This window comes from Phyllobates terribilis, unplaced genomic scaffold (genome assembly GCF_046119375.1).
Source record: "Phyllobates terribilis strain yellow unplaced genomic scaffold, ASM4611937v1 Scaffold_1__5_contigs__length_1240528914, whole genome shotgun sequence".
In the NCBI taxonomy this organism is placed as follows: domain Eukaryota; kingdom Metazoa; phylum Chordata; class Amphibia; order Anura; family Dendrobatidae; genus Phyllobates; species Phyllobates terribilis.
Window position 1 is genome coordinate 519,195,580 of NW_027362761.1, and position 24,397 is coordinate 519,219,976.

General features: G+C 47.6%; 1 protein-coding gene across 1 annotated transcript; it reads right to left on the reverse strand.

Moving 5' to 3' along the window:
* Positions 1–7,736: 7,736 nt before the first annotated feature.
* On the reverse strand, positions 7,737–16,402 carry SELENOP (selenoprotein P). Its single transcript, XM_073680290.1, has 5 exons — positions 16,253–16,402; positions 13,670–13,885; positions 11,294–11,506; positions 9,820–9,937; positions 7,737–8,085 (listed from the first exon to the last, which is right to left on the reverse strand). The coding sequence occupies exons 2-5, from the start codon at positions 13,870–13,872 to the stop codon at positions 7,768–7,770; spliced, it is 852 nt and encodes a 283-aa protein (XP_073536391.1). The 5' UTR covers positions 13,873–13,885; positions 16,253–16,402; the 3' UTR covers positions 7,737–7,767.
* Between the last annotated feature and the right edge of the window lie 7,995 nt (positions 16,403–24,397).

The window sequence follows — 24,397 nt, forward strand, 5'->3', positions numbered from 1 at the left end:
ACATAAGTCCCATTATTGGGGAGTGGGTGTCCCATGGTATTTGCTTATGCTTTCCCAGCAAAAGCTGCCAAAAATTAGGACGGAGCAACTTGCAATGCCCCTTACAAGAGCCATGCAGTACAGCATATTACAAACATAAGTCCCATTATTGGGGAGTGGGTCTCCCATAGTATTTGCTTATGCTTTCCCAGCAAAAGCTGCCAAAAATTAGGATGGAGCAACTTGCAATGCCCCTTACAAGAGCCATGCAGTACAGCATATTACAAACATAAGTCCCATTATTGGGGAGTGGGTCTCCCATAGTATTTGCTTATGCTTTCCCAGCAAAAGCTGCCAAAAATTAGGACGGAGCAACTTGCAATGCCCCTTACAAGAGCCATGCAGTACAGCATATTACAAACATAAGTCCCATTATTAGGGAGTGGGTCTCCCATAGCATTTGCTTATGCTTTCCCAGCAAAAGCTGCCAAAAATTAGGACGGAGCAACTTGCAATGCCCCTTACAAGAGCCATGCAGTACAACATATTACAAACATAAGTCCCATTATTGGGGAGTGGGTGTCCCATGGTATTTGCTTATGCTTTCCCAGCAAAAGCTGCCAAAAATTAGGACGGAGCAACTTGCAATGCCCCTTACAAGAGCCATGCAGTACAGCATATTACAAACATAAGTCCCATTATTGGGGAGTGGGTCTCCCATAGTATTTGCTTATGCTTTCCCAGCAAAAGCTGCCAAAAAATAGGACGGAGCAGCTTGCAATGCCCCTTACAAGAGCCATGCAGTACAGCATATTACAAACATAAGTCCCATTATTGGGGAGTGGGTGTCCCATGGTATTTGCTTATGCTTTCCCAGCAAAAGCTGCCAAAAATTAGGACGGAGGAACTTGCAATGCTGGCACCCTGGTGGTATAGTGGTGGTGGAGGCTGAGGATAAGGAGAAGAAGATTAAACAGCCGAAACGAGGAAGCGTATACCCATGTGTGGGTGTGAAGCGGTGCATGTGAATACACCTCCCGAAATAACACAGTGGATTTGACTTTATGTTACTCTGCTGTCATTTGGTGGTGATGAGAAGTCTGGCCCAATCCAGGCCTTGTTCATTTTGATAAGGGTCAGCTTGTCAGCATTGTCAGTTGACAGGCGAGTGCGCTTATCAGTTATAATTCCCCCAGCGGCACTAAAAACACGCTCCGATAACACGCTAGCGGCAGGGCAGGCCAGGACCTCCAAGGCGTACAGAGCGAGTTCATTCCAAGTGTCCAGCTTGGATACCCAATAATTAAAAGGCACAGAGGAATCACGGAGGACGCTGGTACGATCGGCAAGGTACTCCCTCACCATCTTTTGAAACTTTCCACTCCTTGTGAGAGTACCCCGCGCCTCAGGGCCTGTAAGCTGGGCGGGTGTCAGAAAACTGTCCCAGAACGTTGACAGTGTTCCCCTGCCTCTGCTGGATTGGAGTTGCATCTCTCTCGCCTGTACGCCTTGGTTGGGCAACGAACTGTGACCTCTGCCGCTTGCGTGTTCAGATGGGAATTTTTTTAAGAGTTCTGCAGCAAGGGCCTTCTGGTATTGCCCCATTTTTGTAGACCTCTCCACCTCAGGAATAAGAGAGTGAAAGTTCTCCTTGTAGCGGGGGTCTACAAGTGTCACCAACCAGTAATGACTGTCACCCAACATTTTGACAACGCGAGGGTCATGGTTAAGGCAGCGTAACATAAAGTCAGCCATGCGTGCCAGACTGGTAACGGGCAAGATTTCCGTGTCCTCACCAAGATGACGACTGACCATGCTCTCCTCCTCCTCCTCTTCCTCCTCTCCCCTGTCCTCAGGCCACCCACGCTGAACCGACGGTATGACACTTGTACAGGTACTACCGTCTACAACGCATGATAGCAGCTCCTGTTCTTCCTCCTCCTCCTCCTCCTCCTCTCCCTCATTGTCCCCCAATGCACGTTGGGATGAGATGAGGCTGGGCTGTGTGTAATCGCCCGCTACGGCTTCTTGATCCATCTCATCATACTCTGGCTGCAATGCCTCCTCTTTAATTCTCTGCAGAGAGCGTTGCAAAAGACAGACAAGTGGGATGCTGACACTAATGATGGCGTCATCGCCACTCACCATCTTGGTGGCCTCCTCAAAGTTTGTCAGGATGGTACATATGTCAGACATCCAGGTCCACTCCTGAGGTCTTATGTGTGGAGTCTGACCTGAATATCGACGGCCTTGTTGCAGCTGGTACTCCACAACTGCTCTCTTCTGCTCACAAATCCTTTGCAACATGTGGAGGGTAGAGTTCCAACGTGTGGGACATCACACACCAGTCGGTGTGCCGGAAGCTGCAAACGCTGCTGCAACACAGCAAGGGCGGCGGAAGCGGTAGCCGACTTGCGAAAATAAGCTGACAGGCGGCGTACTTTCACAAGCAGATCTGGCAACTCAGGGTACGATTTAAGAAACCGCTGAACCACGAGGTTAAGCACATGAGCCAGGCATGGTACGTGTGTGATCTCACCTCGCCTCAGAGCCGCCACCAGGTTATGGCCATTGTCACACACGACCATGCCGGGATGTAGGTTCAGCGGTCTCAGCCACAGATCTGCCTGCTCTTTCACAGCTGTCTACAACTCACAAGCAGTGTGAGGTTTATCACCTAAGCTTATGAGTTTCAGCACAGCCTGTTGCCGCTTGGCGGAGGCAGTACTGCAATGCTTCCAGCTTGTAACTGATGTGGTGATATCTGAGATGGAGGCTGAACATGAGGAGGAGGAGGAGGATGCGCAGGAGCTGTACACTGTGGGGGCAACTCTGACTGACATAGGGTCCGCAATCCTCGGTGTGGGGAGGATGTGTTCCGTCCCAAGGTCCGACTGGGTCCCGGCTTCCACTATGTTTACCCAGTGTGCCGTCAGAGAGATATACCGTCCCTGGCCACAAGCACTTGTCCACGTGTCCGTTGTCAGGTGGACTCTCCCAGTAACTGCGTTGTTGAGGGCACGGCAGATGCTTTGGGACACGTGCTTGTGTAGTGCGGGGATGGCACACCGGGCAAAATAGTGTCGGCTGGTGACCGAGTACCGAGGGACGGCCACCGCCATAAGATTGCGGAAGGATTCCGTCTCCACCAGCCTAAAAGGCAGCATTTCCAATGCAAGCAGTCGTGAAATGTGCGAATTTAGGACTGTGGCCTGTGGGGCGTTAGCTGCGAATTTCCGCTTTCGTTCAAAGGTCTGGGATATGGACAATTGAACGCTGCGGTGGGACGTGGACGTTGATGCTGTTTCTTGAGAAACTGCCATAAGTGAAGACTGAGAGGAGGGGGCATCTTTACATGCAGTATGGACAGGGGATTGCCTTGCACACACAACAGGGGGTTCTATTGCATGCACAACAGTGGAAGAAGCAGTGGTGACACCCGCTGACACTGGTCGTGGACCCTGGGTTTCGCCCCACAAAGTCAGGTGCTTTGCTGCCATGTGCCTGATCATGCTGGTGGTGGTCAGGCTGGTAGTTTTGTCACCCCTGCTGATGCTGGCATGGCAGGTGGAACATATGGCCTTTTTGGGGTTATCCGCAGAGTCTTTAAAAAAATTCCAGACTCTGGAAGACCTACCGCTTGTACTGGCAACGTCCCTCGTGTTGGTGTTACGGGGAACGGTTGCCTGCCTTCTGTCTGCGGCCACCACACTGCTTCTTCCTGCCTGTTGGGGTACTCTGCCTCCCTCCCCCTGTGTGCTCCGGGCCTCACTCTGCATGTCCTCCTTCCACGTTGGGTCAGTTACTAGATCATCCACCACCTCCTCCTCTTCCACTTGCGCACCACGATCCTCCTCCTCACTTCCTGGCAATTGTGTCTCGTCATCGTCCACCTCTTGTGACAGATTGCCAACGTCGACTTCCTGTGGCCGTGGCTGTTCAAATATTTGGGCATCGCAACATGGGATCTCCTCTTCCACCACTTCAAGCCTATCAGGCGAGGGGCCCAAATATGGAAATGGACCAGTGAACAGCTCTTCAGAGTGTCCAAGTGTGGGATCACTTGCTGTCTGACGACACTCGGCATGGTGGGAGGAAGGAGCATCAGGGTGAGGAGGAGTATGCGGTCGAGACTCACGGCTACTAAGAGATGACCGTGTGGAAGACAGACCGGAGGTGGTGGTGCCCAGGTAACTGGAAGTATTGTCTGCTATCCAATTAATAACCTGTTCACACTGATCAGTTCTCAATACTGGTGTTGTTCTGTGCTTCCCTAGTAATTCGGTCAAGAAGTGGGAGCGAGAAGATGTGGCTGTTGGTTGTGGCACATTTTCACCTTGGCCACGGCCCCGTCCTCTGCACGAACCATCACCAGAACGTCCACTTCCACGTCCCTTGCCACGCACCTTGCCCATTGTAAATGAAGTAAAATAGCTTACACTTGCACTATCAATGGAAAAAGGGTAAAGAGTAGATTAGAACCGTGGAAGAGGAAAACCACAGTTATTGTTTACTGGGGTATACCACACTTTTTTAAATAGAGATATTTGCGGCTGAACAGTGAGCGACACACTCAAACTGCTTTTTTTTTTAGATACCAAAGGCCCAAAACTGGATAGTACAGAGATTTGACCCGTGGAACTGCGAAGCCACAATGGGATGTCGGGCCTACACAAGACTATTTTCAACAGATATATTTGTGTCTGAACAATCAGGAGACACTTTATTTTTTACGGCAAAAAATGCCAAAAGCAGGATAATAGAGATTTTTTTACTGTGGAACAGCAAAACCACAGTTATAATTTACTGGTGTATACCAGGCTTTTTAAAATATATATATATTTGCGGCTGAACAGTGAGCGACACACTCAAACTGTTTTTTTTAGATACAAATGGCCCAATGTCTGATCCGGAGTGACTGTGTTTTAAATACTCGAAGTGACGCTGTGCGGCCAGCCAATCACTGTAATGCCCACAAACAACATGGCTGCGCCATTACAGTGACTGGCTGGCAATCCCTGCATGTTCATTGGCTCTGTAAAGAGCGCCAAACATGCAGGGCGGAGACCCGAGCTCCCGCCCGAGTAACCCGGAAATGCTCGGTGCTCGCCGAACATCCCGAGTAGCGTGCTGCTCGGGCGAGTACCGAGCAGTGTCGAGCATGTTCGCTCAACACTAATAGAGTCCAATTGAGTAAGTTACCTTCCTATAAATTTGGGTCATACCGAGGTACAGTAGAGACCTTGTGCCTCTATGGCAGTCTGATTACAGCTCGTTTGTGTCTGTGTTTTCTTTTTTAAGGACAGAGGTGTTAGTGGGAAGAAATAGGAAAGTCGGAAAAACATCTTGGGACCTCTTTTTCTCGGTAACGGTTGGATATCTCAGGAGTCAGACCACCAACTATAATACTTTCATCCTTTTATGACCTAATTTACAGGTTAAAATGCAATAAAAAAAAGTAAAAAAAAAACAAACAATAAAACTAAAAACCTAAAAAGATGGATGGACTAGAACAACAATCTTCTTTTCAAGGGAATCTATCAGCAGAAAATGACCCAAATTTACATCAGTTTCTTTGTTAACTGTATTTTTTTTTTGCAGTGTTTTATTTTCCATATCGCAATCTCTATTAACGATAAAAAAAATAGAAATCTTGCAATTTTTACATTGGCCACTGAGGCTTGTTTAGATCTGTTGTCTCAGCAAATCCAGATGTACATAAGCGACAATACGCAGACTATTCTATAAACTCTTTTGTATTGAAGCATCTAATGAGCGTGTGCAAAGGTCATTGTGAAGAGAGGTGCATCAGGGGGAGCTGTGGTATCCTGGGTTATCAGCTGTGTATAGAAGTGTTAGGCTATGTTCACCACATGTCCAGCAATGATCCAGCAGCAATCTGTTAGTAAAAAAGTTGTGCAGACCCAACTTTTTAATCAGTTTTTAAGAAAATTATCTGTACTGAATCCGTTTTTTAACATTGAAGACCATGGAAAATGGATCTGTTAATTAGCCATGAATTTTCTTCCATTTGTAACGGATTCAGTAAGCAAAAAACGGATCCTTTAAAAGTGAAAGAAAAACAGATGGCCAATTAACAGATTCTTTTTCAATATACTTCAATGATAAAAACTTCAGTGTCAAAAATCTGTTCAAAACTTTCAATTGAAACCCAGAACAAGGATGCCAAAGTGTATTTAATCTTTTATTGCGCTTGTTTTGAGACATCAGACATCTTCTTGACACATACAACATTCCTGCTTTGTAGTATTGCTATAAAGGGTTAGTCAGGTTCACTAGGAGGTAAATTTTCCCCATTAACCATCATTAATTTACAACATCTGCCGTCAAAGCCAATTACTCAACAACTATTTCTCATATCTCAAAAAAAGAAGCCTTAGCCTATGATATAGCATCAACCTATCGCAAATAGCATTAGCAATTTTACAGACTAAGCGTAGGAAATGTAGAAATGTGGTCTAATGGATAGTGTTTGGTCGGTTAGAATGATGGATCTAAAAACTAAAAGTATTTTTCATGTCTAATGTTTACAATATAGAAAATAAAATTAGGACTCAATAAGTTTGCTTTCTTCCCTAGCTCTACATCCCGTCATGGTTGCGGGCATCAGACTGAAACCCCTATTTTGTAGTTTATGCTTCAGCCTTCATGGGTGCAATCACAATTTAAGGACACGAACAAGAGAGGCTAAATACTTGAGCTGCATTCGAAAGTTCTAGGATGGTAGATGGTACGTCTTCAAGGTTGACCTTGTTGATACTCAAGGGTCAGGCAACAAACTGCTATGCAGGCCATTGTCCAACTCTGAAGCCACAGGCCAACCATTGAGATCTTAGGAAACAGAAACCTTGACCTACTACATGCATCCCCACTAGATCAGGCCTGGGCAATCTAGAGATCACCAGTGACGTAGGAACTCTGAGATCTAGCGAATAGTGATGAGCGAGCGTGCTCGTTTAACTCTTTCGCCGAGCACGCTCGGGTGCTTTCCGAGTATCTTCAGCGTATATTAATTTCGAGCCCCTGCATCTGCATGATTTATGGCTGTTAGTCAGCCTCAACACGTGCAGGGATTACCTGTTTGTTAGTGAGCCTCAACACATGTGAGGATTCCCAAACAGTCATAAATCATGCAGACGCAGGGACTCGAACTTAATATACGAGCACGCAGAAGATACTTGGAAAGCACCCGAGTGTGCTCGGCGAAAGGGTTAAACGAGCACGCTCGCTCATCACTACTAGCGAAGCTTGCTAAATCTGAAGTCTCCTAAGATCTGGAGATCTGCTGGTTGCCCACCACTGTTCTAGGATCCTCCATGTCTGTTGGTATTGAGGTCACATTACGGTGTTAACACATTATGTTTGGTCTTATGATTGGGGAATACAAGCAGGGACATAGTCTACTTTGGCAGCTTACACGTGAACCCTGCACTGCTCCTGTCACTGTCAGTTCCCTGTTTCCTTGGATCATTCTCAGGCAACACGGTGCTCTGTTGCTGACAGGGGCTTGGCGTCAGGCTGGCCTGCACTTGCTTTCTGTCATGCAGCTGGAGGCAGACGTCACTGTCAGGATTCTGACAGGTCTTCTGTCTGCAGCTCCTGTCACCTGCAGGAAGCTGGAAGAACCTCCTTACACTGTCAAGTGACCCCATTATGTGCTGCCTGGATGGACAGATATCTGCAGTGTCATCATCAGCTGTTTGAGACCTTTCCTGACTCCTCCTCCCAATCTCAGAGGTATTGCTTTTGTCAGCTCTTGACCTTCTTTCAGAGCTTGTTTTCTAGAGCTGGACCTTCTGTTTCCCTGTTTGGGACAACTGCCCTCTCAGGGAGACCCTCTGATCTTCGCTCTGGCTCATTACGCTCTGCTGCCCTATCAAGTGGAGTCTGACAACCCTCTGCCTTATGGTGGTGGTGATGGTGGTGATGATGATGCATTTTGTGACCATGGACATTTGGCCGGATAGAATCTTCCACTGCAATCTCCTTCTCCCGGTGATGGCTACCAGAGTGTTTGTGAGGCTCTTCATCGGTCTTTGCCTGCATTGGTGTCTCCTCTTCTTTTTTGCACACATCGTTGGGGGTCTAGGATAATAGATATCATAAATAGTACAAGTAACACAAGATGCAAAGAAATGTTTCGGTAAATGTAGCTATTAGAGCAGATCTGTCATCAGATTTTATAAAAATGTATACATTATTAAATAGACGTCTTAGACATAATGGGGCTCGTGTACCTGCTTTATAAAGCCATGTTAGAATGGATGTATAATTCCTGACAGTAAAGTGAGCTAATAGTGAGAGTGTCTAAGTGTATTCAGTCTCTTACCATCCACCCAGACTGACAGCAGTAACTGGTACTGAGCAGTGTTAGATATTAACAGCAGCAGGGAGGAGGGACACTGAGGAGTACTCTCTACATATCGGGGTGTGCCCCCCACTTATCTTCTTTATATAGTTTTCAATGGGCAGAAAACAGTCGGTCCTGGGTCCTGCTCTGCCCCATTTATTGAGGCCTATACTAGAGATAGGACCATCCTGACTGGGTGCACCTTGTCGCAGTGGGATGGCTTTTATGCTTTTTTTATCAAAATAGTGTCAACCAAGTACCCGAAATTAGTTGCCTGCACTATTATTATTTACTTACTTCCTGGAGAGTATTTGCTCATTGTTTTTATCCTAGGTTTTCTACTTATACAATATGTATAACTGAAATAACTAGCAACACATTGATTGAAATCCCTGCTTATTCTGGGTTCAGAACACCAGTTCAAAAGACATCTCAATAATTGAAAGTCTTTCCAGTAGAGCTGTCAATCGCTAATTAGGACCGCCCACTGGACTCCTAAGCTATGAATAAGCAGATAATCAAGTTGGCATGTTTTACTGAATCTTTTCACACAAAACATTTTATCAATCGGCTCAGCTTCTCCTGCTCTACAACATGATGTTGGCCGATCAGCCACATACAGAACATGACAAGTGCCCTTTAACAACTTTCTCTTAAAGGGATTTTCCCACAAACACAGTATATTTTAATGAATAGATCTTTGAAAAATATTAAGTTCCACAAATGGATGTGTTTAAAAAAATGTTCCTGCGCTGAGATAATCTTATAAATGTGCCCCTGCTGTGTACAGTGTAATGGCTGTGTCTGACCGTACAGGAACATGGTCTGATCATACCACAGCTCCTGGGCAGGGGAGGAAGAAAAAGAGTATACAGACATTATAGCAGGGGATGGATCTCAGCTGATTCTTTTTGCGAGCCAAAACATTTCCCTGCCTTTCTTAAGCAACATTTTACATCAAAGAAAGAATCATTTCAGCGATCCCCTGCTGTCCTGTCTGTATACTCTTTTGCTTCCTCCCCTGCCCAGGAGCTGTGGTATGATCAGACCAAGTCCCTGCACGGTCAGACACAGCCATTACACAGTACACAGCATGGGCACATTTATAAGATTATCTCAGCACAGGAAAAAAAAATTTAAACACATCCAATTGTGGAAAATATTATTATTCAAAGATCTATTGATTAAAATGTTGATTAAAATTAACTTTGTTTCGTGGGAAAACCCCTTTAATCTTGCTTATCCCATGACAATGCTTTCACTGCATTGTCATGTAGACTTAATAAATCAGTCTTTATCCACATGTCCACACCTCAACAAGCACAGATAGCCGCATCTAAGCATATAACGTAAGTGCTCGTTCATCTACACACCTTCCACCTTCCTCTCTCCGCTTTGTTCAGGCAACAAAAATAGTAACATTTAGAATAGACTTTCCCCAAAAATTTCCATATAGGAAAGTAAATTACCTCATGCTTGCATTCCCCACAAGTCGTGCCACAGTACACCTGCTTTATTGCGTCTTCTACATAATTAAATTGCAGGAACGAAAAAGGAAGCGTTAAATGTTTCACCAATCGTCCGCACCTGAAAGAGAAACAGGAGGCATGAAGTCAGGGTGCGCAATGTGGGGCCCACCATAGTACTCTGCTCAGCTCCCAGACAAGAGGATGCAGACACACTATCCTCGGAGGACAATGTGTGGCTGGCACTATGATGAAGGGGAAGGTTTGACTGGCATCATTTCAGCACCATTGTTGGGCTAGAACTCTTTTGGGAGCCCCTCATATGGGGTCACCAGTTTTTTAAGATCTCCCCCATTAGATGGAAGTCGAACCTTTAGACCCCTTACCTTGCGGATATCTATGGCCCATCCTGCATATATGTAATAAATGTCTCAGATAGGGAGACCCCTTAAAAGGGGTTTCCAGCCCAAACTCCTATCCACTGAATAAGTGATCGTAGGAGGGATTTTTGCCTCCTGTTCTTCCCGGACCACAAAAATGAAGGCAGGGCGAGAAGAATTGTGTGGTAGGTTGCCCATGCCCCTGCCATGCCATTTACTACGCTGCCCTCAGCTTTCATTGTCAGTGCCATAGACGTGAATGTATCGGCATGTGGCTCCATTTAACACTTCCCAGCATTGGGACCGACATGGATCATATTCTTATGACTATTGTTGGAGGTGATCACCTGTGGAATTACCGGTCTCTCCAGAACTTGATAGCAACATCATTGGATGAAATATACTGATGCTGGAAGTGTGAGGGAGGATTGTGGTTGATGCTGATTCTGTAATGAAGATCATTATTGCGGTAAGGTTGTATTTTAGCTGTATTTATGCTGGACCTCTTTTTTTTTAAACTTTGCCTTGCTCCGATCTGATTGGTGTTTGTGCTAAATAATTGTAGTGATAAATTAGATCCATATCCCCCATTCACCAGATAAAGACCAATTCGGCTTCTGATCAGTAGAATAAATGGGGTTTCTGTCTTATATGGAATAAAAAGGAAATAAGCATGTGTGCAGGGTTCGGACAAAAACTGCTCCCACTAAAATCAGAGCGTTGACCCGGCATTATTCTAATGTCTATGGTGGACTTTTCAGGACAAACAGACCAGGAGACATGAAAATACAGTACAAAATAAACCATGTGTCACGATATTGGTATCAGAGTAAGGACTCCTGCAGACATCCGTGTAAATCGGTCCCAGTACGGACCACAACGCACGAACTGATCTCCTGACCCAAACACAACAGCTTCATAGACATATACAGTATGAACCTATCAAGTTCAGGTCAAGAGACTAGCGGACAGTCCATGCATTGCCGTCCATGCTCTGACCCTATTTTACAGATGTTTGCTGGAGCCTTTAGGGAAAAAATACACAGTAAAAAGATGGAGGACTGGGGGAGACATTGTGTAGTAGATAGATGACAAACCTGTCATAAATTAAAAAATCATTTTTTTTCACTTTCAGCAGGCTCCAGATGTCCGCCTGGTCCTCCTCTTGTTGATACACAGGAATGTACTCGGAGACTCGGATTTTCAGCTCATTATATTTCGCTCGGGAATCTTCCCCTTGGTGATTGACCACAATGAAGGACACGTTCGTGTAGTTTTCTTTCTCCAGTTTCACCCGCAGTTCATCCAAACTAAGACAGTAATAAATAAGACTCAGGTTCTCCTGCTTAACAGCTTTCAGTTTTTTTTCAGGCTATATAATATAATGCAACTTTCTATCAAACTATCGGGGATCTTACTGAGATTGGCATGTGATACACCAGATGTAAAGAGCGCAGCACTCGAATAAGAGTAACGATAAGCCCACGTTGTGTGTTTGATGCAGATTTCGCAGCTCATCTGCAGCAGAATCTGCACCAATATCCACTCGTGTTACATGGGGATTGTTCTGTGCAGTTGGTGCAAGAGTAAAATCCGCGCTCATTCCGCTCAAAGAACTGACACTCTGCATGTCTTATAATCTGCGCCCAGGTCGCTTTCTGCAACATGTAGATGAGACTTGTTGAAATCTTGTCATCTTATCTGGTGCTGATTTTGTTCATGTAAACCTATGAGGAAAATTTGCAACAAATACACAAAGTGCGGACACACCCATGAAGGGGAAAACCACCTACAATGGGCACCACATCTTTGCCATGGAGCAATGTAAAAAGGTGGCCTCTGACTAATCTCCTTTTTCAGCGATTATATGTAAAAAAGATTTACAATCACCAAAAATAAGCACAGATCTTAAAATTTGTGAGGGACAAGGCGGATTAGATGTGCTTAAAGAGAAATGACAACTGATTCATGTTACCTGAACCACGGGCAGCATAAATCACTCTCCGTCATTTCAGTCATGTTGTACTCTGAAACGCAAACGTCGATTCAGAGAAAACATATTTTTTAAAGCCGACAGGGATCATTCGACTAGAATCCAAGAGGCCGGTTACCGGTGGCTTCTCTCCACTTGCTTCCCTTGACTGACAGATTTCTTCCTATGTGTGTGTATAGGGAGAGACCCTTCAGTCAAGGGGAGCAGGGTGGGGAGAAGCCGCTGAAGACCTGACTCTTGGACTAGTCATCCGACAGCGCATAGTCCCCGGCCGGCGTTGTAAGTATGTGTTCTCTGAATTGCCATAGTTATTCAGAATACAACATACATGGCTGGTTCCTGCTGCCAGTGGTTCAGGCAGAATAAATCAGCTGTCTAGTTCCTATAACACAAAGAAATGATAAAAACCATGAGATGGATTGGTGGATGGATGGATGGAAGGAAGGAATGATGGATGGATGATTGGATGGAAGGAAGGAATGATGGATGGATGGATGGATGGATGGATGGATAATTGGATGGATGAATTGGTAGTTTGATTAGATGGAGGGACTGATGGACGAGATGGATGGATGGAAAGAAAGAATGGTGGGTGGATGGATTGGTAGTTTTATTAGATGAAGGATAGATGGATGATTGGATGGATAGGTAGTTGCTTAGATGGAGGGATGGATGTATTGGATGGATGAATAGTTTGATTAGATGGATGGATAGATGCATGATTGGATGGATGGGTAGTTGCTTAGATGGATGGATGGATTGGATGGATGAATAGTTTGATTAGATGGATAGATGCATGACTGGATGGATGGGTAATTGCTTAGATGGATGGATGGATGGATGGATGGATGGATGGATCGGATGGATGAATAGTTCGATTAGATGGATGGATGGATAGATGCATGATTGGATGGATGGGTAGTTGCTTGGATGGATGGATGGATTGGATGGAAGAATAGTTTGATTAGATGGATGGATAGATGCATGACTGGATGGATAGGTAGTTGCTTAGATGGATGGATGGATTGGATGGATGAATAGTTTGATTAGATGGATGGATAGATGCATTACTGGATTGATGGGTAGTTGCTTAGATGGATGGGATGGATGGATAGATGCATGATTGGATGGATGGGTAGTTGCTTAGATGGATGGATGGATGGATTGGATGGATGAATAGTTTGATTAGATGGATGGATAGATGCATGATTGGATGGATGGATGGATGGATGGATGGATGGATGAATAGTTTGATTAGATGGATGGATAGATGCATGACTGGATGGATGGGTAGTTTCTTAGATGGATGGATGGATTGGATTGATGAATAGTTTGATTAGATGGATGGATAAATGCATGACTGGATGGATGGGTAGTTGCTTAGATGGATGGATTGGATGGATGAATAGTTTGATTAGATGGATGGATGGATGGAATGTCGGTTGATGTGAACTTGAAAAAAGGGCAAGTGTGATCTTACCTGGAAGCCTGCAGGAGGCACAAGTATCAGCTTGCCGACAGGATTGCCACAACGGTGACCGTTCCATCTGAATCTTGCATGGGATTCTGGTTTCCAATCTTCCAGTCCGGTGGCTTTTTGCACAGTGTGCGGTGACCCTGGCTCTCTGCCCCTCCCCAGGGGAGAAGACAGAGAGCCAGGGCAAGAGCAAAGCCCTTCCACATGGTTGGGCTTCACCTGCAAAACAAAACAGTGTTATATTTTCTGTAAATAAAGAGCCAAGTGGCTTCTAATCTGTGCTCTATTAGGCCATATTAACAGGCATTAGATTTGTTGGATAATATATCTTTACACATGCTTGCTCTCCTTACAGGTCAGTGATAACAAATACACATAACTCCGAAGGAGTAACTTTTCGTGGAATTCTGCACTGCATTGTGTGTCCCTCTATTATTCCTCCTGGAAATGTATAAATAGGTTTACAGACGGATTGTACCATTAATCGCCGTGTTTCCACAAACACTCAGACGCTGTTTAATGAGCACTGACAATGTTATGCTGTGCATGGATGAACCCTACTGACAGAGGGAACAGTATCACCCAGTTGTCAATGCGATAGTTCCAGGAGTAATAACGGAGGAATTGGCACAGTGCAGAGTTGTAAAAATATAACATTTTTTGTCATTCTTAATTTTTGGGGAAATACAAGTATTTACTAAAACAAAAATGTAAGTGGGGCGACAGGTCCTCTTAAAGCAGTGAGACACCTCCTTATACTCTATCATTACAAAACTAGGCAAATATCTAAAAAACAATACAGGTAAGGGAGGATGCCCTTTATTATACAGTCCAGGACAATATGTGCTGTCATTAATCACATCTGGGATTACTGCCATGCTCTCTTGTTCCAGGTCCCCATCAGGTAACATAGCATCCTGTTCTTTCTGAATGAGCTTTCTTTACATAATGACACTTTCAGAAATCAAATCCGGAACATAATGCGCACATAATATAAGGTGCGGCTTCTCCACTTGTGCCCTCACCTGATCCATCATACAGGACTCCATCCTGCGTTCTCAGATTTATACAACCTTGCTCTGGTTTTGGCCACAAAGATTATAATTGTAGTTTTTTTTCCCCCATTTAGAGTGAGCAGCAACAACCCCATTTTCTAGCTATTTAAAGAGTCACCGCTTATTTTATTTATTAACTGTTTATTTATTTTCAGAAATCAATAGTGCCCATCAAAATAAGAAACTCTGCAATATACAAGTGCATCTCACTAAATTAGAATATCATCAAAAAGTTAATTTATTTTAGTTCTTCAATACAAAAAGTGAAACTCATATATTATATAGAGTCATTACATCAGAGTGATCTATTTCAAGTGTTTATTTCTGTTAATGTTGATGATTATGGCTTACAGGCAATGAAAACACAAAAGTCATTATCTCAGTAAATTAGAATACTTTATAACAACAGCTTGAAAAATGATTTTAAAATCCAAAATGTATGTTCAGTAAATGCACGCAATACTTGGCCCGGGCTAGTGTAGAATAATTGCGATTTTATTCTCAACTCATTTCAAATCTCTATAATAATTTTCAGTGCATTCTCCCAATGAAGAAATTATAGAGACTTTGAAACGCGTTAATAAAATCCTAATTATTCTATAATACTCTGGACTCTCTGGATATCCTTCTTTATTACCGACCAGCAGTGCAGCACACCTGCATTTCCTATATCAGAACATATTGAAATGGCAGGATCACAGGTTGTTGTTTTTTTATTAGTTTACCAGGCCTCCCAAAATGAGATCAGAAATTCATATGGATCAAAAATGGTAATGATAAAAACTAGTGCAAAAAAAAAACAAAAAAACAAGCCCTTATACAACATTATCGATTGAAAACTAACAATTACAGATCCTGGAAGGCAAAGAGGAAAAATCGAAAGTAAAGAGGGGGCGCTCAAGGGATCACATAAATGTGGAGCCGTCCTTCCTGGTTACAAAGGAGGAAGAATACAGCAGCCATGCATGGGGAGGTCAAGAGACGGAGGCCCCCTTTGCCCTTGTAGTAAAGTGCTTATGATAAAGGACAAAATAAAACATTTTAATGACATTTTATTTTAGCTCGTGCAATCCCCTCGGTTTGCTCTGTGTAAAAATCATGTTTGATGACAAAACTGTATATTTCCCAATAATAAGGAACAATCGCAACTATGGGTAAAGCAACAGGCTGACTACTACACACTTGTAGCAGAACGGACCTTGCCAGATGTAGCAAAAGTTGATTTTGCCATATGCAAAGGTGTCGAATTTGCCATATGCAACAAATTTTTGAAAAATTGAAACAGAGCAAGTAATTGAAAGATAAAACAGAACAGAATTTGACATTTAGTGTAACTCATCATAACTTATCACTACACACAAACACTGCAGCCCCCAAAAGAGTTGGATTCTTTAAATCTATTTTCTTTGTTCTACCACAAAATCTTTTAAAATCTGTTCTAAGCGGCGTAGCGGAGCTGACGGAGGAGCGCACAGATGACATACACCACAATAAATATTATAGTAAATATTATTGGAATGTGATCTCTTACTCTGGCCCTGGTCCTGCGCAGGCTGCACCGCTCTGCAGGACTCCACAGCACGGCCCTATATATACTCAGCCTGTTTACAAAGTGCACACAGGACCAAGAGTCCAGGACCGTAAAAGGGAGGCACCAGGAAAAAAAATTACTCTAAAAGTACATAACAAGGAAAAAAATGCAAAATCTGGATACATACAACATAGGCAGAAAATCCCTTGCAAATAATAGGAGGGCATCTAAAACATCCCAGTTCCTAAAAAAAACAAAATAAGTGCTAATACAGTCCCCCTCACACCCCTGTAAGGGAATGGTTTGCTCCATCCTGAGTTGGGAGCGTCCTGACCTCACATTCCTCTTGTGTCCAAGATTTTGAGGAAGAAGAGATTGAAAAGTGCATAGTTAGCTATTTGTTTTGCAAAGTTGTCGAAAACTATCTTCTGCTGTTTCTTAAACCAGGGCCTGACAATAAGGCCACCATTACGGCTCCCGAAATGGTTTTCACTCAGCTTTCCTACAGTTCTGAGTGGCAAAACAGACGTGTTCAAGAGACGTGGATCATAGATATATTAAATAGACAAGCAAAGTATAAGTCTCCACATTACACCTGCAGGAGGTTTTATCACTTCTCATTCTAAAATAAGTCCATATGACTCGCCCCCTGGGCCGTGGGGTACCCGGAACCAGGCTTCTGTACGATGCTGGGGGTAGTAATGGCAACCCGATCCCGTGGCTCAGGGTGGTCAGACCAAATTATGGCAGTCTATTTATCAGTGTTTTGAATGTCCGACTACGCCACCCGTGGATTGTGGTCAGGGATAACCGCCGCTGCAAGGCAGACCGCTGAGGCTGGTGTTGGTGTGCAGCACAGGGGTAGGATAACTCCCCACGGGAAGAGTGTAGCCTCAGGGCAGTGCAGGTGAATGCTGGGGGTGATAATGCAGGCCGCAATAGTAAGAGTTCAGAGTCAACTTCAAACAGTCCAGGGTCTTTATTGTAGGTATTATTAATGACCCAACAGTGGTACTGGTTAGGTATGGGCCTGGGTGTCTGAGAGCATTCGGGCGAGCCCCACTGATCAGGGTGAGTGTGTAAGCCTACCGTTCTCTCTATGCTCTTTCTGACTATCCCCCTCTTCGCGGTGTAATAGCCCACGTCCCTGAGCTGGCCGTGTACTTCTCGACCGTATGGCTTGCAACTTGGGTTCCTTTTACCTTTGGCCTCTCTTGGCCTTGCTGGTCCCTTCTGTTGTGGCGGAGCCTCCGGGCTTCTTAGGCCAAAGGACATGAAATCCCTCGCGGATTGGTTCTCTGCTGTGGGACTTAGAGTCTTTACAGCCTCGGACCCCAATGTCCGGTTAGATTAATTCTTTGCCAGGACCAGCTCTCGTCGCCTCTGTCCCTGGCTTGCAGTTTCTCCTCTGCCTCACGGACTCCGCAGCTGCTGCTGACCTGTCCCTCTTCTCTGAGAACCCTTCTGGTCACTTCAAAAGTGGGTTCTGGTCTCTCTAACCCTGCCCCAGTTCCAGCTTTTATAGGGCAGCCAGCTCCCCCTACTGGCCTGGGACAGGAGGTGCTGCATGCTAATGGTCCCTAACCAGGGAACCTCCCTCCTGCTCTCAGACACAGCCTTTAATATTTGTGGCATCAAGGCCTGGGGTGACACATTCCCGTATAGTAAAATTTAGTACTCCGGACTAAACAGGAAACACAAATACAGGGTATAAATGATAACATAACATATTTACGAGCACATTTTGTCCTTAAGGTCACGGCGCTTCCGTGACCGGGTGTCCATATCACCCAACAAGGTGAAGTTTTGAACGGTGCGGGGACCTGTCTCCATAAACCCCAAGTTCCTGGCCTTGGGCGTGGCGACAAGGCTGAGCTACCTACTTTGGACCACAAGGGAGCCACGCCGGACAGGTTTTTCTTCTGTGGCCATCTTCGAAAGAGGGCACCAAGTGCAACTTGTAGCGTCGGCGTCCCTGCCTCCTGCCACTGTGCTTAGGGCACTCACGCGCTCCCCCTCTCTTAAAGGGGCCGCGCGCGCCGTCCTAAGGAGTCCCCGGCCAATGGCCGGAGGATCTCACCATATATAAGGCACCTCCTCCAAAATGGAGGTGCCCGAGCAATGTTGTTGCAAAGCCTATCAACTCTGCTTCAGCCCTCAGGTCCCGTTACCAGATACCTGCCAGTTACCTGCCAGATTCCTGCCTGATACCAGTCTATCTGCTTGCATTCCTGCGGTCCGACAGTCTGCCTACCAGCACCTGCCAGTCTGTCTATGGATCAGTCTGCCCGCTCACCTGGGAGCGCCCACCTGCTACCTGCCTGCTAGCCTACCTGGAGGCTCTGCCGTCACTTGCCGTGACCACCAGCCAGCCAGCCGTGAGACTCTTACCCGCTCACCTGGGAGCGCTCACCTGCTACCCGCCTGCTAGCCTACCTGGAGGCTTAGCCGTCACTTGCTGTGACCACCTGCCTGTCCAGAGACTCTTGCCCGCTCACCTGGGAGCGCCCACCTGCTACCTGCCTGCTAGCCTACCTGGAGGCTCTGCCGTCACTTGCTGTGACCACCTGCCTGTCCAGAGACTCTTGCCCGCTCAACTGGGAGCGCTCACCTGCTATCCGCCTGCTAGCCTACCTGGAGGCTTAACCGTCACTTGCTGTGACCACCTGCCTGTCCAGAGACTCTTGCCCGCTCACCTGGGAGCGCCCACCTGCTACCTGCCTGCTAGCCTACCTGGAGGCTCTGCCGTCACTTGCTGTGACCACCTGCTTGTCCAGAGACTCTTGCCCGCTCACCTGGGAGCGCTCACCTGTTACCTGCCTGCTAGCCTACCTGGAGGCTCTGCTGTCACTTACCGTGTCCACCCGCCTGTCAAGAGACTGTTCCGGTCACTTGCCGTGTCCGTTCTGTCCTTCTACCCTGAGACTGTTCTTGTCACCTGCCGTGTCTTCCTTCCCGCCTTCCCTGGGAGCCACCTGCCTCCTTACAAAGACTGCCCCTTTGTATAATAGCTCAGAGGTTCCACCTCCCAGACCTGTTACAGTTTGCTCGGGCCATGGAACCCGGTGGCACCCAAGCTCCCTCGCTCTCTGACCTATATCATGAACTCTCCCGTCAGAGGTCCCAACAGGAGTCCATCCTGAGTCACCTGCGTAGTGTTAACTCCCGCCTGGACACATTGACTGCCTAATCGGGAGCTGCCTTCACTCGCACACTTACTACCCCAGCACCGCCGCTGCCCATCAATACCATGGCATCTCTTCCCGGTCCCCGCCTCTCCGCCCCACCTTGTTTTGGCAGAGATCCCGGCCAGGCACGGGGCTTCATTAACCTGTGCACTCTGCACTTAGAACTGTTGGCACACCAGTTTTCCACCGACCAAGCCAAAGTAGCCTTCATCATGTCTCATCTCACAGGGGAGGCGCTGGCTTGGCTAAATCCTCTATGGGAGAGAGGAGACCCCCTGGTGTCCAACCTGCCAGCCTTTCTCACGGCTTTCCGGAAAGTCTTCGACGAACCAGGACGGAAGACCTCATCCGCCTCATCTCTGCTACGCCTCCACCAAGGAAGTCTTTCCGTGGGCCAATATGCCATACGGTTCCGTACCCTTGCTTAGGAGCTTGCCTGGGATAACGACGCCCTGGTGTCCGTCTTCTGGGAGGGTCTGTCCGGCCGTATTAAAGATGAACTCGCCGGTCGGGACATTCCTACCACTCTCAACAACTTAATTACACTTGCCACCCGGATTGACATCGGGTTCCAGGAGCGCACCAAAGAGGTCACTCGTGAGAGGAGGTTTCCACGCCTTGCCCCTACCTTCCAGAGACCTGTCACTTCCTCCGTTACTCCCCAGGCGTACTCACCCGAGCCTATGCAGGTCGACCAGACCAAGATGGTCAAAACCCGTCAAGAATTACGCCGTGCCGAGGGGAGCTGCTTCTACTGTGGCAGTAAGGAGCACCGGATCCGTTCCTGCCCGGAGAGGTCGGGAAACGCCTGTGTCTAGGATCGCTCAGAGAGGTCGCCCTAGACAAAAGTAAACCCTCTCCATCTCTGATGCTGTTGGTCTCTATCATCTGCGGGGAGAACCGTTATTTTGAACTGGCTGAACTTGACTCTGGAGCTGCCGGAAATCTCATTTCTCAGTCCCTGGTAGAGAAATACCGCATTCCCACCAAACCTCTGGCTGTACCCTTATCTGTCGCCGCCGTGGATGGGGGCCTCTTACCACATCTCATCCAACTCATCACCGAATCCATAACTCTGCAGGTGGGAATGCTGCACTCTGAGAGCATCTTCTTCCATGTTCTGCCTGGACTCTCTCACGCCCTCTTGCTAGGCCTACCTTGGCTCCAGAGACATGCACCCGTGCTTGATTGGCAGACCGGAGAAGTCCTTCGCTGGGGACTGGACTGCCATAAGACTTGTTTAGTTCCCGTTCATCCTGCTCGTCCTTCTCCTACCCCAGCCAATCTACCCGGCCTACCGGTTCCCTATTGGTCTTATGCGGACGTCTTTAATAAAAGAGAAGCAGAGACATTACCCCCTCATAGACCATACGACTGCCCAATCGACCTGATGCCCGGCGCTACTCCTCCCCATGGGCGTATTTACCCTTTGTCCGCTGCTGAGACCCGGTCCATGTCTGAATATATTGAGGAGAATCTGGCCCGGGGATTTATCCGGAAATCTACCTCCACGGCGGGAGCAGGCTTCTTCTTCGTCAAAAAGAAGGACGGCTCACTCCGTCCCTGTATAGACTATAGAGGCCTTAACCAGATCACAGTGAAAAATAAATACCCCCTTCCACTCATTCCTCAATTATTTGACCGTCTGAGGGGGGCTAGAATCTTCACCAAGCTGGACCTCGGTGGGGCGTATAATCTGGTCCGTATCCGTCAGGGGGATGAATGGAAGATGGCATTCAACACCCGGGACGGCCACTATGAATACCTTGTAATGCCCTTCGGTCTCTGTAACGCTCCCGCCGTCTTTCAAGAGTTGGTCAATGACATCTTCCGTGACCTTCTCTACTCCTGCGTGGTGGTGTACGTGGACGACATCTTGGTCTTCTCTCCGGATCTTCTCACTCACCGGAGGGACGTTCGTCAGGTCCTGCTCAGGCTCAGGCAGAACCACCTCTACGCTAAATATGAGAAGTGCCTCTTTGAGCAGACCTCGCTTCCGTTTCTGGGCAACATAATCTCTCAGACCGGCCTACGAATGGATCCTGAGAAACTGTCTGCCATCCAGAAGTGGCCCCGACCAGAGGGGTTGAAGGCTATTCAGCGGTTCCTGGGCTTCGCCAACTACTACCGCCTCTTCATTCCGCACTTCTCTTCCCGGACTGCCCCTATCTCTGCGCTCACCCGTAAGGGCGCTAATCCCAGAGAATGGCCGCCCGAAGCAGAGGAGGCCTTCCTTTCCTTAAAACAAGCTTTCTCCTCCGCTTCTGTGCTGCATCGTCCGGACAGCAACAAACAATTCTTCCTAGAGGTTGACGCTTCCTCCTCCGGAGCCGGAGCGGTACTTACCCAAAAGTCGTCTTCCGGAAGAATGGTAACCTGCGGCTTCTTCTCCGAACTCTTCTCCTCTTCTGAGCGCAATTATTCTATAGGAGACCGAGAATTATTGGCCATTAAGCTGGCACTGGAGGAGTGGCGTTACCTGCTCGAGGGGGTACTTCACCCGGTAATAATTTACACGGACCACAAGAACTTAGCTTACCTCCAGAGCGCCCAGAGACTTAACCCGCGCCAAGCCCGGTGGTCCTTGTTCTTTGCCCGCTTTGATTTCATTCTTCATTTTCGCCCGGCAGACAAAAACATCAAAGCTGATGCCTTGTCCCAATCCTTTTTGGTCTCTGATCTTGAGGAGGAGCCTAAGCACATCATCGACCCCGCCAGAGTAATGCAGGTGGCCCCCGTGAATCTAAATCGTCTTCCACCCGGAAAGACGTTCGTAACAGTACCTGATCGTGAGAAGGTCCTACACTGGGTACACTCGTCTAAGCTAGCTGGCCACGCTGGTCAGAAGAAGACCCTCCAGCTTATTACCCGGCATTACTGGTGGCCTACCCTGCACAAGGACGTAATAGATTTTGTTTCTGCCTGTGTGTCCTGCGCCCGCAACAAAGTTCCGAGACTCCTGCCAGCCGGCCGCCTCCTTCCTCTTCCTGTACCTGCTGCCCCGTGGCAGCATATAGCTATGGACTTTATAACGGACCTCCCTGTCTCTGCCGGTTGTACGGTCATTTGTGTGGTCGCTGACCGCTTTTCCAAGATGGCTCACTTCATTCCCCTGCCGGGTCTCCCGTCTGCATCTGAGTTAGCTAAAGACTTTATCCACCATGTTTTCCGTCTTCATGGTCTTCCTCTCCACATTGTCTCCGACCGAGGGGTTCAGTTCACCTCTCGCTTTTGGCGAGCCATGTGTAAATTGCTGGGGGTCACCTTGGACTTTTCTTCTGCTTATCACCCACAGTCCAATGGCAAAGTAGAGCGTATCAACCAAATTTTAACCAGTTTCCTCCGGCACTTTGTTAATGCTCACCATTCCGATTGGGTGGATCTTTTACCGTGGGCCGAATTTTCCTACAATAATCACGAGAGCGAATCTTCCACCAAATCCCCGTTTTTTGTAGTCTTCGGTCAGCATCCTCGGATCCCGTTTCCCGTCTCCACCTCGGTGGACAATCTGGCTGCGGAATCTCTCGTTAGCGAATTTTCCTCTATTTGGGAGAGTACCCGATCCGCACTTCTTCGGTCATCCGAGCGGATGAAAAAACAGGCTGACAAAAGACGTCTGGATCCACCACAATTCCGTCCTGGAGATAAAGTCTGGCTCTCGTCCAAATATGTCCGGCTCAAGATTCCTTCCTACAAGTTAGGGCCTCGGTTCATCGACCCACTGGAAGTTATCAAACAAATCAACCCGGTGGCCTATAAATTGAAACTCCCGGCCAACTTGCGGATTCCTAACTCCTTCCATGTATCTCTACTCAAACCCGTGGTACTTAACTCTTTTTCCAAGTCTACAGGTATGCCTCCTGCTCCGATTTCCGCTGAAAACGAGTTTGAGGTAGAGAACATTCTGGCCACCAAAAGGGTAAGAGGAAAGTCCTTTTTCCTACTGGATTGGAAGGGGTTTGGTCCTGAGGAGAGAACGTGGGAGCCCCGGGAGAACATCCATGCCCCTCTCATCCTTGATAAATTTCTCTCTGGCCTAAAAAAGGGGGGGCCTAAAGGGGGGGTACTGTAGCGTCGGCGTCCCTGCCTCCTGCTAGGCAGGGACGCCGTTCCCCTCACCTCTCCGCTCCGTGCCCGGCGTCTTCCTCCCACTCTGCTGGCAGCGCGCGCTGCTTCCCGGCCATTGTGCTTAGGGCGCGCGCGCGCTCCCCCTCTCTTAAAGGGGCCGCGCGCGCCGTCCTAAGGAGTCCCCGGCCAATGGCCGGAGGATCTCACCATATATAAGGCACCTCCTCCAAAATGTAGGTGCCCGAGCAATGTTGTTGCAAAGCCTATCAACTCTGCTTCAGCCCTCAGGTCCCGTTACCAGATACCTGCCAGTTACCTGCCAGATTCCTGCTTGATACCTGCCTGATACCAGTCTATCTGCTTGCATTCCTGCGGTCCGACAGTCTGCCTACCAGCACCTGCCAGTCTGTCTATGGATCAGTCTGCCCGCTTACCTGGGAGCGCCCACCTGCTACCTGCCTGCTAGCCTACCTGGAGGCTCTGCCGTCACTTGCCGTGACCACCTGCCAGCCAGCCGTGAGACTCTTACCCGCTCACCTGGGAGCGCTCACCTGCTACCCGCCTGCTAGCCTACCTGGAGGCTTAGCCGTCACTTGCTGTGACCACCTGCCTGTCCAGAGACTCTTGCCCGCTCACCTGGGAGCGCCCACCTGCTACCTGCCTGCTAGCCTACCTGGAGGCCCTGACATCACTTGCTGTGACCACCTGCCTGTCCAGAGACTCTTGCCCGCTCACCTGGGAGCGCTCACCTGCTATCCGCCTGCTAGCCTACCTGGAGGCTTAACCGTCACTTGCTGTGACCACCTGCCTGTCCAGAGACTCTTGCCCGCTCACCTGGGAGCGCCCACCTGCTACCTGCCTGCTAGCCTACCTGGAGGCTCTGCCGTCA